The following is a 12,692-nucleotide window of genomic DNA, read 5'->3' on the forward strand; positions in this document are numbered from 1 at the left end:
GAAAGAAAGGAGGGAAGGAGGTAAGGAAGGAAGAGTGGAAATACGGAAGGATGGAAGGAAGGAAGGAAGGAAGAAATGAAGGAAATAGTAAGGGAGGAAAGGAAGGAGGGAAGGAGGGAGGGAAGGAAGAAGAGTAGTAGGGAGGGAAGGAGGGAAGGAAGGACGGAAAGAAGGAGGGAGGGAAGGGAGGAGGGAAGGAAGCAAGGAAGGAAGGGAGGAGGGAAGGAAGGAGGGAGGGAAGGAAGAAAGGATGTAAGGAGGGAAGGAAGGAAGGAAGGAAGGAAGGAGGGAAGGAAGTAGGGAGGGAAGGAAAGAAAATAGAAATAGGGAAGGAAGGAAGGGAGGAGGGAAGGAGGGAGGGAATGAAGGAGGGAAGGAAGGAAGTAGTGAAGGAGGGAGGGAAGGAAGGAAGGAGGAAAGGAGGCAGGGAAGGAAGGAGGGAGGGAAGTAGGGAGGAAGGGAGAGAGGGAGGAAGGAAGGAGGGAAGGAAGGAAGAATGGAAATAGGGAAGGAGGGAAGGAAGGAAGGAAGGTAGGAGGGAGGGAAGGAGGGAGGGAGGGAGGGAAGAAAGGAAGGAAGGAGGGAGGGAATGAAGGAAGGAAGAAAGGAAGGAAGGAAGGAAGAAGGGAAGGAAATAGGGAGGGACGGAAGGAGAGAAGGACGGAATGAAGGAGGGAGGGAAGGAAGGAAGAATGGAAATAGGGAAGAAAGGAAGGAAGGAGGGAAGGAAGGAAGGAAGTAGGGAGGGAATGAAGGAAGGAAGGAGGGAAGGAACGAGAGAGGGATGGAGGGAAGGAAGGAGGTACTGAAGGAAGGAGGGATGGATTGAAGAAAGGAAGGAAGAATGGAAATAGGGAAGGAAGGAAGGGAGGAAGGAAAGAAGGGAGGGAGGAAGGAAGGAAGGAAATAGGGAGGGAGGGAAAGAAGGAAGGAGGACAGGAGGGAAGGAAGAAGAGTAGTAGGAAGGGAAGGAAGGTAGGAAAGAAGGAAGGAGGAGGGAAGGAAGGAAGGAGGGAGGGAGGGAAGGAAGAAAGGATGGAAGGAGGGAAGGAGGAAAGGAAGGAGGGAAGGAAGGATGGAAGAAAGGAAGGAAGGAAAATGGAAATAGGGAAGGAAGTAGGGAGGGAATGAAGGAAGGAAGGAGGGAAGGAACAAGGGAGGAAAGGAGGAAAGTAGGGAGGGAAGGAAGCAAGCAAGGAAGGAGGGAGGGAAGGAAGGGAGGAGGGAGGGAAGGAAGGGAGGAGGGAAGGAATAAAGGATGTAAGGACGGAAGGAGGGAAGGAAGGAATGAAGGAGGAAAGGAAGGATGGAAGGAAGAAAGGAAGGATGGAAGGAAGAAAGAAAGGAGGGAAGGAAGGAAAATGGAAATAGGGAAGGAAGAAGTGAGGGAATGAAGGAAGGAAGGAGGAAAGGAACGAGGGAGGGAAGTAGAGAGGGAAGGAAAGAAGTAGTGAAGGAAGGAGGGAAGGAAGGAAGGAAGGAGGCAAGGAAGGAGGGAGGGAGGAAAGGAGGGAGGAAGTGAGAGAGGGAGGGAAGGAAGGAGCAAAGGAACAGTGGAAATAGGGAAGGAGGGAGGGAAGGAAGGTAGGAGGGAGGAAAGGAAGGAAGGAGGGAATGAAGGAAGGAAGGAAGGAAGGAGGGAAGAAAATAGGGAGGGAGGGAAGGAAGGAGAGAGGGAAGGAAGAATGGAAATAGGGAAAAAGGAGGGAAGTAAGGAAGGAGGGAGGGAGGGATGGAAGATGGGAAGGAGGGAAGGAAGGAAGAAAGGAGGGAGGCAAGGAAGGAGGAAAGAAGGGAGGCAAGGAATGAAGGAAGATAAGAGGAAGGGAAGGAAGGAAGAATGGAAATAGGGAAGGAGGGAAGAAGGAGAGAGGGAATGAAGGAAGGAACAAAGGAAGGAAGGAGGGAAGGAAATAGGGAGGGAGGGAAAGAAGGAAGGAGGACAGGAGGGAAGGAAGAAGAGTAGTAGGAAGGGAAGGAAGGTAGGAAAGAAGGAAGGAGGAGGGAAGGAAGGAAGGAGGGAGGGAGGGAAGGAAGAAAGGATGGAAGGAGGGAAGGAGGAAAGGAAGGAGGGAAGGAAGGATGGAAGAAAGGAAGGAAGGAAAATGGAAATAGGGAAGGAAGTAGGGAGGGAATGAAGGAAGGAAGGAGGGAAGGAACAAGGGAGGAAAGGAGGAAAGTAGGGAGGGAAGGAAGCAAGCAAGGAAGGAGGGAGGGAAGGAAGGGAGGAGGGAGGGAAGGAAGGGAGGAGGGAAGGAATAAAGGATGTAAGGACGGAAGGAGGGAAGGAAGGAATGAAGGAGGAAAGGAAGGATGGAAGGAAGAAAGGAAGGATGGAAGGAAGAAAGAAAGGAGGGAAGGAAGGAAAATGGAAATAGGGAAGGAAGAAGTGAGGGAATGAAGGAAGGAAGGAGGAAAGGAACGAGGGAGGGAAGTAGAGAGGGAAGGAAAGAAGTAGTGAAGGAAGGAGGGAAGGAAGGAAGGAAGGAGGCAAGGAAGGAGGGAGGGAGGAAAGGAGGGAGGAAGTGAGAGAGGGAGGGAAGGAAGGAGCAAAGGAACAGTGGAAATAGGGAAGGAGGGAGGGAAGGAAGGTAGGAGGGAGGAAAGGAAGGAAGGAGGGAATGAAGGAAGGAAGGAAGGAAGGAGGGAAGAAAATAGGGAGGGAGGGAAGGAAGGAGAGAGGGAAGGAAGAATGGAAATAGGGAAAAAGGAGGGAAGTAAGGAAGGAGGGAGGGAGGGATGGAAGATGGGAAGGAGGGAAGGAAGGAAGAAAGGAGGGAGGCAAGGAAGGAGGAAAGAAGGGAGGCAAGGAATGAAGGAAGATAAGAGGAAGGGAAGGAAGGAAGAATGGAAATAGGGAAGGAGGGAAGAAGGAGAGAGGGAATGAAGGAAGGAACAAAGGAAGGAAGGAGGGAAGGAAATAGGGAGGGAGGGAGGGAAGGAGGGAAGGAAGAAGAGTAGTAGGGAGGGAAGGAAGGAGGGAGGGAGGGAAGGAACGAGGGAGGGAGGGACAGAAGGAGGGAGGGAATGAAGGAAGGAACAAAGGAAGGAAGGAGGGAAGGAAATAGGGAGGGAGGGAAGGAGGGAAGGAAGAAGAGTAGTAGGGAGGGAAGGAAGAAAGGAGGGAGGGAAGCAAGGAGGGAAGGAAGGAAGGAGGGAAGGAAGGAGGGAAGGAAGGGAGGGAAGGAAGAAAGGATGTAAGGAGGGAAGGAAGGAAGGAGGATAAGAAGGAAGGGAGGAGGGAGGGAGGGAGGGAGTGAAGGAAGGAAGAAAGGAGGGAGGCAAGGAAGGAGGAAAGGAGGGAGGCAAGGAAGGAAGGAGGGAAGGAAGGAAGGAAAGAGGGAGGGAGAGAAGGAGGGAAGGAAGGAAGAATGGAAATAGGGAAGGAGGGAGGGAAGGAAGGAAGGAAGGAAGGAGGGAGGGAATGAAGGTAGGAACAAAGGAAGGAAGGAGGGAAGGAAATAGGGAGGGAGGGAGGGAAGGAAGGAAGGAAGGAAGAAGAGTAGTAGGGAGGGAAGGAAGGAAGGCGGGAAGGAGGGAGGGAAGGAAGGAGGGAAGGAAGAGTGGAAATAGGGAAGGAAGGAGGGAGGGAGGGAAGGAAGGTAGGAGGGAGGGAAGGAAGGAGGGAAGGAAGGAAGGAGGGAAGGAGGGAGGAAAGGGAAGGAAGGAAGGAGGGCTGGAAGGAAGGAAGGGAGGAGGGAAGAAAGGATGGAAGGAGGAAAGGAAGAAGGGAAGGAAGAAAGGAAGGAAGGAAGGAAGGAAGGAAGGAAGAAAGGAGGCAAGGGAGGAAGGAAGGAAGGAAAGAACCGTACCTGTTTGAGCTCCAAACTGAGGATAATTCCCGGCTCCATATCCTGAGGAGGAAGAAGAGAAAAATTGGTGATGAATATAATAGAAAGGGGTACGACACAGAAGAATGGCCATCATCCCACATACAGGGCCCAAGGGCCGCAATCCCACACACAGGGCTTCAAGGGCCACAATCCACACACAGGGCTTCAAGGGCCACAATCCACACACAGGGCTCCAATGGCCACAATCCCACACACAGGGCTCCAAGGGCCACAATCCCACACACAGGGCTCCAAGGGCCACAGTCCAACATACAGGGCTCCAAGGGCCATCATCCCACATACAGGGCCCAAGGGCCACAATCCCAACACACAGGGCTCCAAGGGCCACAATCCCACACAGAGGGCTCCAAGGGCCACAGTCCCACACACAGGGCTCCAAGGGCCATCATCCCACATACAGGGCCCAAGGGCCACAATCCCGCACACAGGGTTCCAAGGGCCACAAACCCGCCCACAGGGCTCCAAGGGCCACAATCCCACATACAGGGCCCAAGGGCCACAATACCACAGTCCCCCAAGGCCCCAATCCCACAGGTCCCCAAGGTCCACAATCCCACATACAGCGCCCAAGGGCCACAATCCCGCACACAGGGCTCCAAGGGCCACAATCCCACACACAGGGCTCCAAGGGCCACAATCCCATACACAGGGCTCCAATGGCCATCATCCTACATACAGGGCCCAAGGGCCACAATCCCGCACACAGGGCCCAAGGGCCACAATCCCACAGGCCCCCAAGGGCCACAATCCCACAGGTCCCCAAGGTCCACAATCCCACATACAGCGCCCAAGGGCCACAATCCCGCACACAGGGCTCCAAGGGCCACAATCCCACACACAGGGCTCCAAGGGCCACAATCCCATACACAGGGCTCCAATGGCCATCATCCTACATACAGGGCCCAAGGGCCACAATCCCGCACACAGGGCCCAAGGGCCACAATCCCACAGGCCCCCAAGGGCCACAATCCCACAGGTCCCCAAGGTCCACAATCCCACAGGCCCGCAAGGGCCACAATCCCACACACAGGGCTCCAAGGGTCATAATCCCACAGGTCCCCAAGGGCCACAATCCCACACACAGGGCTCCAAGGGCCACAATCCCACAGGTCCCCAAGGTCCACAATTCCACACACAGGGCTCCAAGGGCCACAATTCCACACACAGAGCTCCAAGGGCCACAATCCCACAGGCCCTCAAGGGCCACAATCTTACACACAGGGCTCCAAGGGTCACAATCTCGCAGGTCCCCAAGGGCCACAATCTTACACACAGGGCTCCAAGGGTCACAATCTCGCAGGTCCCCAAGGGCCACAATCCCATATAGAGGGCTCCAAGGGCTACAATCCCACAGGCTCCCGAGGGCCACAATCCCACACACAGGGCTCCAAGGGCCACAATCCCACACACAGGGCTCCAAGGGCCACAATCCCACACACAGGGCTCCAAGGGCCACAATCCCACACACAGGGCTCTAAGGGCCACAATCCTCACCGGACTTGGGAAATTTTCCTCCATAACCTACAAAAAATTGAAAATAAATAAATAAATAAATAATGACAGGGTTATACCATTTAGAACCAGTGTATCCCTCATGTATCTAGGACCAGTGTATCCCTCATGTATTTAGGACCAGTGTATCCCTCATGTATTTAGGACCAGTGTATCCCTCATGTATCTAGGACCGGTGTATCCCTCGTGTATCTAGGACCAGTGTATCCCTCGTGTATCTAGGACCAGTGTATCCCTCATGTATCTAGGACCAGTGTATCCCTCATGTATTTAGGACCAGTGTATCCCTCATGTACCTAGGACCAGTGTATCCCTCATGTACAGTATCTAGGACCAGTGAATCCCTCATGTATCTAGGACCAGTGTATCCCTCGTGTATCTAGGACCAGTGTATCTCTCATGTACAGTATCTAGGACCAGTGTATCCCTCATGTATCTAGGACCAGTGTATCCCTCATGTATCTAGGACCAATGTATCCCTCATGTATCTAGGACCAATGTATCCCTTATGTATCAAGTACCAGTGTATCCCTCATGTATCTAGGACCAGTGTATCCCTCGTGTTTCTAGGACCAGTGTATCCCTCATGTATCTAGGACCAGTGTATCCCTCATGTATCAAGGACCAATGTATCCCTCATGTATCTAGGACCAGTGTATCCCTCATGTATCTAGGACCAGTGTATCCCTCGTGTATCGAGGACCAGTGTATCCCTCATGTATCTAGGACCAGTGTATCCCTCATGTATCTAGGACCAGTGTATCCCTCATGTATCAAGGACCAATGTATCCCTCATGTATCTAGGACCAGTGTATCCCCCATGTATCTAGGACCAGTGTATCCCTCGTTTCTCTACGAGAAGTGTATCCCTCGTTTCTCTACGAGAAGTGTATCCCTCATGTATCTAGGACCAGTGTATCCCTTGTGTATCTAGGACCAGTGTATCCCTCGTGTATCTAGGTGTATCCATACTGGGTAACTCAGTACACATGTCAATGTTCCCTATAGTAGAGGAGCAGTGACTTACACAGAGTGACCACTAGGGGGTAGTCTTGCTCCTGGGAAAAGCTGGGGGCCCTACATAATTGCCTGTGGTCTCTGTGGGGCAGTATTGGTCCTTAGGGATCCAAATGGGATAATATTTCTGGGTATAAGGATTGGGGGGGGGGGGGTTAGAATGGTCTCATAAAGGATGGAGGGGCCACCAGGGGGGTGGGGTTAGCTGTTACCTCCAGTGTTTGGATATCCACCAGCTCCATAACCTGTAGGACACAAAAGAGGTCAGCTGGGAGGAGCAATGATAGCAAGAGGTGGAGCAAAGCAGACACTACTATGGAAGGGAAGGTGGAGCAAAGACACTACTATGGAAGGGAAGGTGGAACAAAGACGCTACTATGGAAGGGAAGGTGGAGCAAAGACACTACCATGGAAGGGAAGGTGGAGCAAAGACACTACCATGGAAGGGAAGGTGGAGCAAAGTCACTACCATGGAAGGGAAGGTGGAGCAAAGACGCTACCATGGAAGGGAAGGTGGAGCAAAGACACTACCATGGAAGGGAAGGTGGAGCAAAGACGCTACCATGGAAGGGAAGGTGGAGCAAAGAAGCTACCATGGAAGGGAAGGTGGAGCAAAGACACTACTATGGAAGGGAAGGTGGAGCAAAGACACTACTATGGAAGGGAAGGTGGAGCAAAGTGGACACTTATTATAATTGGTGAAGGGTTAGTGGGGGATGGGTCGTACCAGCTTTCGATGGTTTCGCTCCAATACCTGAAATTTTAAAATATTGATAAATAAATTGATCCACCATATGAGCGGGCACAGAATATGAGAAGGGGAGGATAAACACTTCACAAACCGCCATGAGCCTGTAAAGGGGCACCCTGGGGGAGTGGGGGCATACTTACCTTGTGCCAGAACATTACCCAGGTAATTTCCATTTCCATAACCTGCAAGACAATGATGACAATGAAGGGAATGGTGCTCTCCAGGAGACATGGGGCTCTCCCGCTCCAGGGGTCTTCACAAAGGATGGGAAGATAAGGAGGCGGGATCTCTGAGCTCTCTCTGCTCTATGCCTGGTCCTGGTTGGGAGTCGTAGATAGTACACAGGACCTGACTTTGTCTCATGAAGCCCCCTATGTTCTATCTGCAGCAGTAAACCTGACTGGGCTGATTTAATGCTGTAGAGAAGTCTGAGGATGTCACCATCCATGAAGAAGAGAAGCAGCAGACCTATAATGGTTATATTACCTGGCTTTTGCTTTGAAGAAAACTGTCCAAGACCTGGAGAAAGAAGATGAGAATCAGAGATAGAAAACCTAAGAAGAACATTACCGAGAACAGGTGGTGTATGAGAATAAAAACAGATCTTACCAGAAGGACAGAAAGTATATCTATGAGGAGAAGGGCAGAAGCTAATGAGGAAGGACACGGAAGATCTATTAGGATATGGGCAGAAGGTGCCAGAGGACATAAGATGTACCAGAAGGACAGAAGGTGCATGAGGACATAAGATGTACCAGAAGGACAGAAGGTGCATGAGGACATAAGATGTACCAGAAGGACAGAAGGTGCAAGAGGACATAAGATGTACCAGAAGGACAGAAGGTGCATGAGGACATAAGATGTACCAGAAGGACAGAAGGTGCATGAGGACATAAGATGTACCAGAAGGACAGAAGGTGCATGAGGACATAAGATGTACCAGAAGGACAGAAGGTGCAAGAGGACATAAGATGTACCAGAAGGGCAGAAGGTGCAAGAGGACATAAGATGTACCAGAAGGACAGAAGGTGCAAGAGGACATAAGATGTACCAGAAGGGCAAAAGGTGTATAAGGACATAAGATGTACCAGAAGGACAGAAGGTGCATAAGGACATAAGATGTACCAGAAGGACAGAAGGTGCATGAGGACATAAGATGTATGAGGAGGAGGACAGAAGGTGCACGAGGACATAAGATGTATGAGGAGGAGGACAGAAGGTGCACAAGGACATAAGATGTACGAGAAGGGCAGAAGGTGCACAAGGAAATAAGATGTATGAGGAGGAGGAGGAGGACAGAAGGTGCACGAAGACATAAGATGTACCAGAAGGGCAAAAGGTGCATGAGGACATAAGATGTACCAGAAAGGCAGAAGGTGCAAGAGGACATAAGAAGTACCAGAAGGGCAGAAGGTGCACAAGGACATAAGATGTACCAGCAGGACAGAAGGTGCACAAGGACATAAGATGTATGAGGAGGAAGACAGAAGGTGCATGAGGACATAAGATCTACCAGAAGGACAGAAGGTTCACGAGGACATAAGATGTACCAGAAGGGCAGAAGGTGCACGAAGACATAAGATGTACCAGAAGGACAGAAGGTGCATGAGGACATAAGATGTACGAGAAGGGCAGAAGGTGCACAAGGACATAAGATGTATGAGGAGGAGGAGGAGGACAGAAGATGCACGAGGACATAAGATGTACCAGCAGGACAGAAGGTGCACAAGGACATAAGATGTACCAGAAGGGCAAAAGGTGCACGAGGACATAAGATGTATGAGGAGGAGGACAGAAGGTGCACAAGGACATAAGATGTACGAGAAGGGCAGAAGGTGCACAAGGAAATAAGATGTATGAGGAGGAGGAGGAGGACAGAAGGTGCACGAGGACATAAGATGTACCAGAAGGGCAAAAGGTGCACAAGGACATAAGATGTACCAGAAGGACAGAAGGTGCATGAGGACATAAGATGTACCAGAAGGGCAGAAGGTGCACGAGGACATAAGATGTATGAGGAGGAGGACAGAAGGTGCACAAGGACATAAGATGTACGAGAAGGGCAGAAGGTGCACAAGGAAATAAGATGTATGAGGAGGAGGAGGAGGACAGAAGGTGCACGAGGACATAAGATGTACCAGAAGGACAGAAGGTGCATGAGGACATAAGATGTATGAGGAGGAGGACAGAAGGTGCACGAGGACATAAGATGTATGAGGAGGAGGACAGAAGGTGCACAAGGACATAAGATGTACGAGAAGGGCAGAAGGTGCACAAGGAAATAAGATGTATGAGGAGGAGGAGGAGGAGGACAGAAGGTGCACGAGGACATAAGATGTACCAGAAGGGCAAAAGGTGCATGAGGACATAAGATGTACCAGAAAGGCAGAAGGTGCAAGAGGACATAAGAAGTACCAGAAGGGCAGAAGGTGCACAAGGACATAAGATGTACCAGCAGGACAGAAGGTGCACAAGGACATAAGATGTATGAGGAGGAAGACAGAAGGTGCATGAGGACATAAGATCTACCAGAAGGACAGAAGGTTCACGAGGACATAAGATGTACCAGAAGGGCAGAAGGTGCACGAAGACATAAGATGTACCAGAAGGACAGAAGGTGCATGAGGACATAAGATGTACGAGAAGGGCAGAAGGTGCACAAGGACATAAGATGTATGAGGAGGAGGAGGAGGACAGAAGATGCACGAGGACATAAGATGTACCAGCAGGACAGAAGGTGCACAAGGACATAAGATGTACCAGAAGGGCAAAAGGTGCACGAGGACATAAGATGTATGAGGAGGAGGACAGAAGGTGCACAAGGACATAAGATGTACGAGAAGGGCAGAAGGTGCACAAGGAAATAAGATGTATGAGGAGGAGGAGGAGGACAGAAGGTGCACGAGGACATAAGATGTACCAGAAGGGCAAAAGGTGCACAAGGACATAAGATGTACCAGAAGGACAGAAGGTGCATGAGGACATAAGATGTACCAGAAGGGCAGAAGGTGCACGAGGACATAAGATGTATGAGGAGGAGGACAGAAGGTGCACAAGGACATAAGATGTACGAGAAGGGCAGAAGGTGCACAAGGAAATAAGATGTATGAGGAGGAGGAGGAGGACAGAAGGTGCACGAGGACATAAGATGTACCAGCAGGACAGAAGGTGCACAAGGACATAAGATGTACCAGAAGGGCAAAAGGTGCACGAGGACATAAGATGTATGAGGAGGAGGACAGAAGGTGCACAAGGACATAAGATGTACGAGAAGGGCAGAAGGTGCACAAGGAAATAAGATGTATGAGGAGGAGGAGGAGGACAGAAGGTGCACGAGGACATAAGATGTACCAGAAGGGCAAAAGGTGCATGAGGACATAAGATGTACCAGAAAGGCAGAAGGTGCAAGAGGACATAAGATGTACCAGAAGGGCAGAAGGTGCACGAGGACATAAAATGTATGAGGAGGAGGACAAAAGGTGCACAAGGACATAAGATGTACCAGAAGGACAGAAGGTGCATGAGGACATAAGATGTACCAGAAGGGCAGAAGGTGCACGAGGACATAAAATGTATGAGGAGGAGGACAAAAGGTGCAAGAGGACATAAGATGTACCAGAAGGACAGAAGGTGTATGAGGAGGAGGAGGAGAGAAGGTGTATAATATGGAGGACATAAGATGTATGAGGAGGAGGACAGAAGGTGTATGAGGCAGAGGAAAACAGAAGGTGTATGAGGAGGAGGAGGACAGAAGATGTATGAGTAGGAGGACAGAAGGTGTATGAGGCAGAGGAGGACAGAAGGTGTATGAGGAGGAGGACAGAAGGTGTATAAGAAGGAGGACAGGTGGTGTATGAGGAGGAGGACAGAAGGTGTATGAGGAAAAGTACAGAAGGTGTGTGAGGAGGAGGACAGAAGGTGCAAGAGGACATAAGATGTACCAGAAGGACAGAAGGTGTATAAGGAGGAGGAGGAGGAGGGAAGGTCTATAAAGTGGAGGACATAAGATGTATGAGGAGGAGGACAGAAGGTGCACGAGGACATAAGATGTATGAGAAGGGCAGAAGGTGCACAAGGACATAAGATGTATGAGGAGGAGGAGGACAGAAGGTGCACGAGGACATAAGATGTACCAGAAGGGCAAAAGGTGCACAAGGACATAAGATGTACCAGAAGGACAGAAGGTGCACGAGGACATAAGATGTACCAGAAGGGCAGAAGGTGCATGAGGACATAAGATGTACCAGAAGGGCAGAAGGTGCACGAGGACATAAGATGTATTAGGAGGAGGACAGAAGGTGCAAGAGGACATAAGATGTACCAGAAGGACAGAAGGTGTACGAGGAGGAGGAGGAGGAGAGAAGGTGTATAATGTGGAGGACATAAGATGTATGAGGAGGAGGACAGAAGGTGTATGAGGCAGAGGAAAACAGAAGGTGTATGAGGAGGAGGAGGACAGAAGATGTATGAGTAGGAGGACAGAAGGTGTATGAGGAGTAGGACAGAAGGTGTATGAGGCAGAGGAGGACAGAAGGTGTATAAGGAGGAGGAGGACAGAAGGTGTATGAGGAGGAGGAGGACAGACGGTGTATAAGAAGGAGGACAGGTGGTGTATGAGGAGGAGGACAGAAGGTGTATGAGGAGGAGGACAGAAGGTGTATGAGGACATAAGATGTATGAGGAGGAGGACAGAAGGTGCAAGAGGACATAAGATGTACCAGAAGGACAGAAGGTGGAGGAGGAGGAGGAGGAGAGAAGGTGTATAAAGTGGAGGACATAAGATGTATGAGGAGGAGGACAGAAGGTGTATGAGGAGGAGGAGGAGGAGGAGAGAAGGTGTATAAAGTGGAGGACATAAGATGTATGAGGAGGAGGACAGAAGGTGTATGAGGCAGAGGAAAACAGAAGGTGCATGAGGAGGAGGAGGACAGAAGATGTATGAGGAGGAGGACAGAAGGTGTATGAGGCAGAGGAGGACAGAAGGTGTATGAGGAGGAGGAGGACAGAAGGTGTATGAGGAGGAGGACAGAAGGTGTATGAGGAGGAGGAGGAGGACAGAAGGTGTATGAGGAGTAGGAAAGAAGGTATATGAGGCAGAGGAGGACAGAAGGTGTATGAGGAGGAGGAGGACAGAAGGTGTATTAGGAGGAGGAGGAGGACAGAAGATGTATGTGGAGGAGCACAGAAGGTGTATAAGAAGGAGGACAGGTGGTGTATGAGGAGGAGGACAGAAGGTGTATGAGGAAGAGGAGGACAGAAGGTGTATGAGGAGGAGGAGGACAGAAGGTGTATGAGGAGGAGGAGGACAGAAGGTGTATGAGGAAGAGGACAGAAGGTGTATGTGGAGGAGGACAGAAGGTGTATGAGGAAAAGGACAGAAGGTGTATGAGGAGGAGGAGAAGGACAGACGGTGTATGAGGAGGAGGACAGAAGGTGTATGAGGAAGAGGACAGAAGGTGTATGTGGAGGAGGACAGAAGGTGTATGAGGAAAAGGACAGAAGGTGTATGAGGAGGAGGAAAGAAGGTGTAAGAGAAAAAGGACAGAACGTGTATGAGG

At 50.6% G+C, this 12,692-nt stretch overlaps 1 protein-coding gene across 9 annotated transcripts in view; it reads right to left on the minus strand.

Moving 5' to 3' along the window:
* Positions 1–12,692, minus strand: part of GREP1 (glycine rich extracellular protein 1) — an 86,831-nt gene that overhangs the window by 38,963 nt on the left and 35,176 nt on the right. For 5 of the 9 annotated variants that reach the window (XM_069982410.1, XM_069982411.1, XM_069982407.1 and 2 more), the window contains exons 5-10: positions 7,621–7,653; positions 7,275–7,316; positions 7,111–7,137; positions 6,596–6,628; positions 5,349–5,375; positions 3,813–3,854 (exon numbers count right to left, since the gene is read on the minus strand). In XM_069982410.1, coding sequence (XP_069838511.1) covers positions 3,813–3,854; positions 5,349–5,375; positions 6,596–6,628; positions 7,111–7,137; positions 7,275–7,316; positions 7,621–7,653 — 204 coding nt within the window. The remainder of the gene's footprint in view (positions 1–3,812; positions 3,855–5,348; positions 5,376–6,595; positions 6,629–7,110; positions 7,138–7,274; positions 7,317–7,620; positions 7,654–12,692) is intronic. The other 4 variants (XM_069982409.1, XM_069982415.1, XM_069982408.1 and 1 more) reach the window with 2 other exon arrangements.

The sequence above is a fragment of the Dendropsophus ebraccatus genome, chromosome 9 (assembly GCF_027789765.1).
Source record: "Dendropsophus ebraccatus isolate aDenEbr1 chromosome 9, aDenEbr1.pat, whole genome shotgun sequence".
In the NCBI taxonomy this organism is placed as follows: domain Eukaryota; kingdom Metazoa; phylum Chordata; class Amphibia; order Anura; family Hylidae; genus Dendropsophus; species Dendropsophus ebraccatus.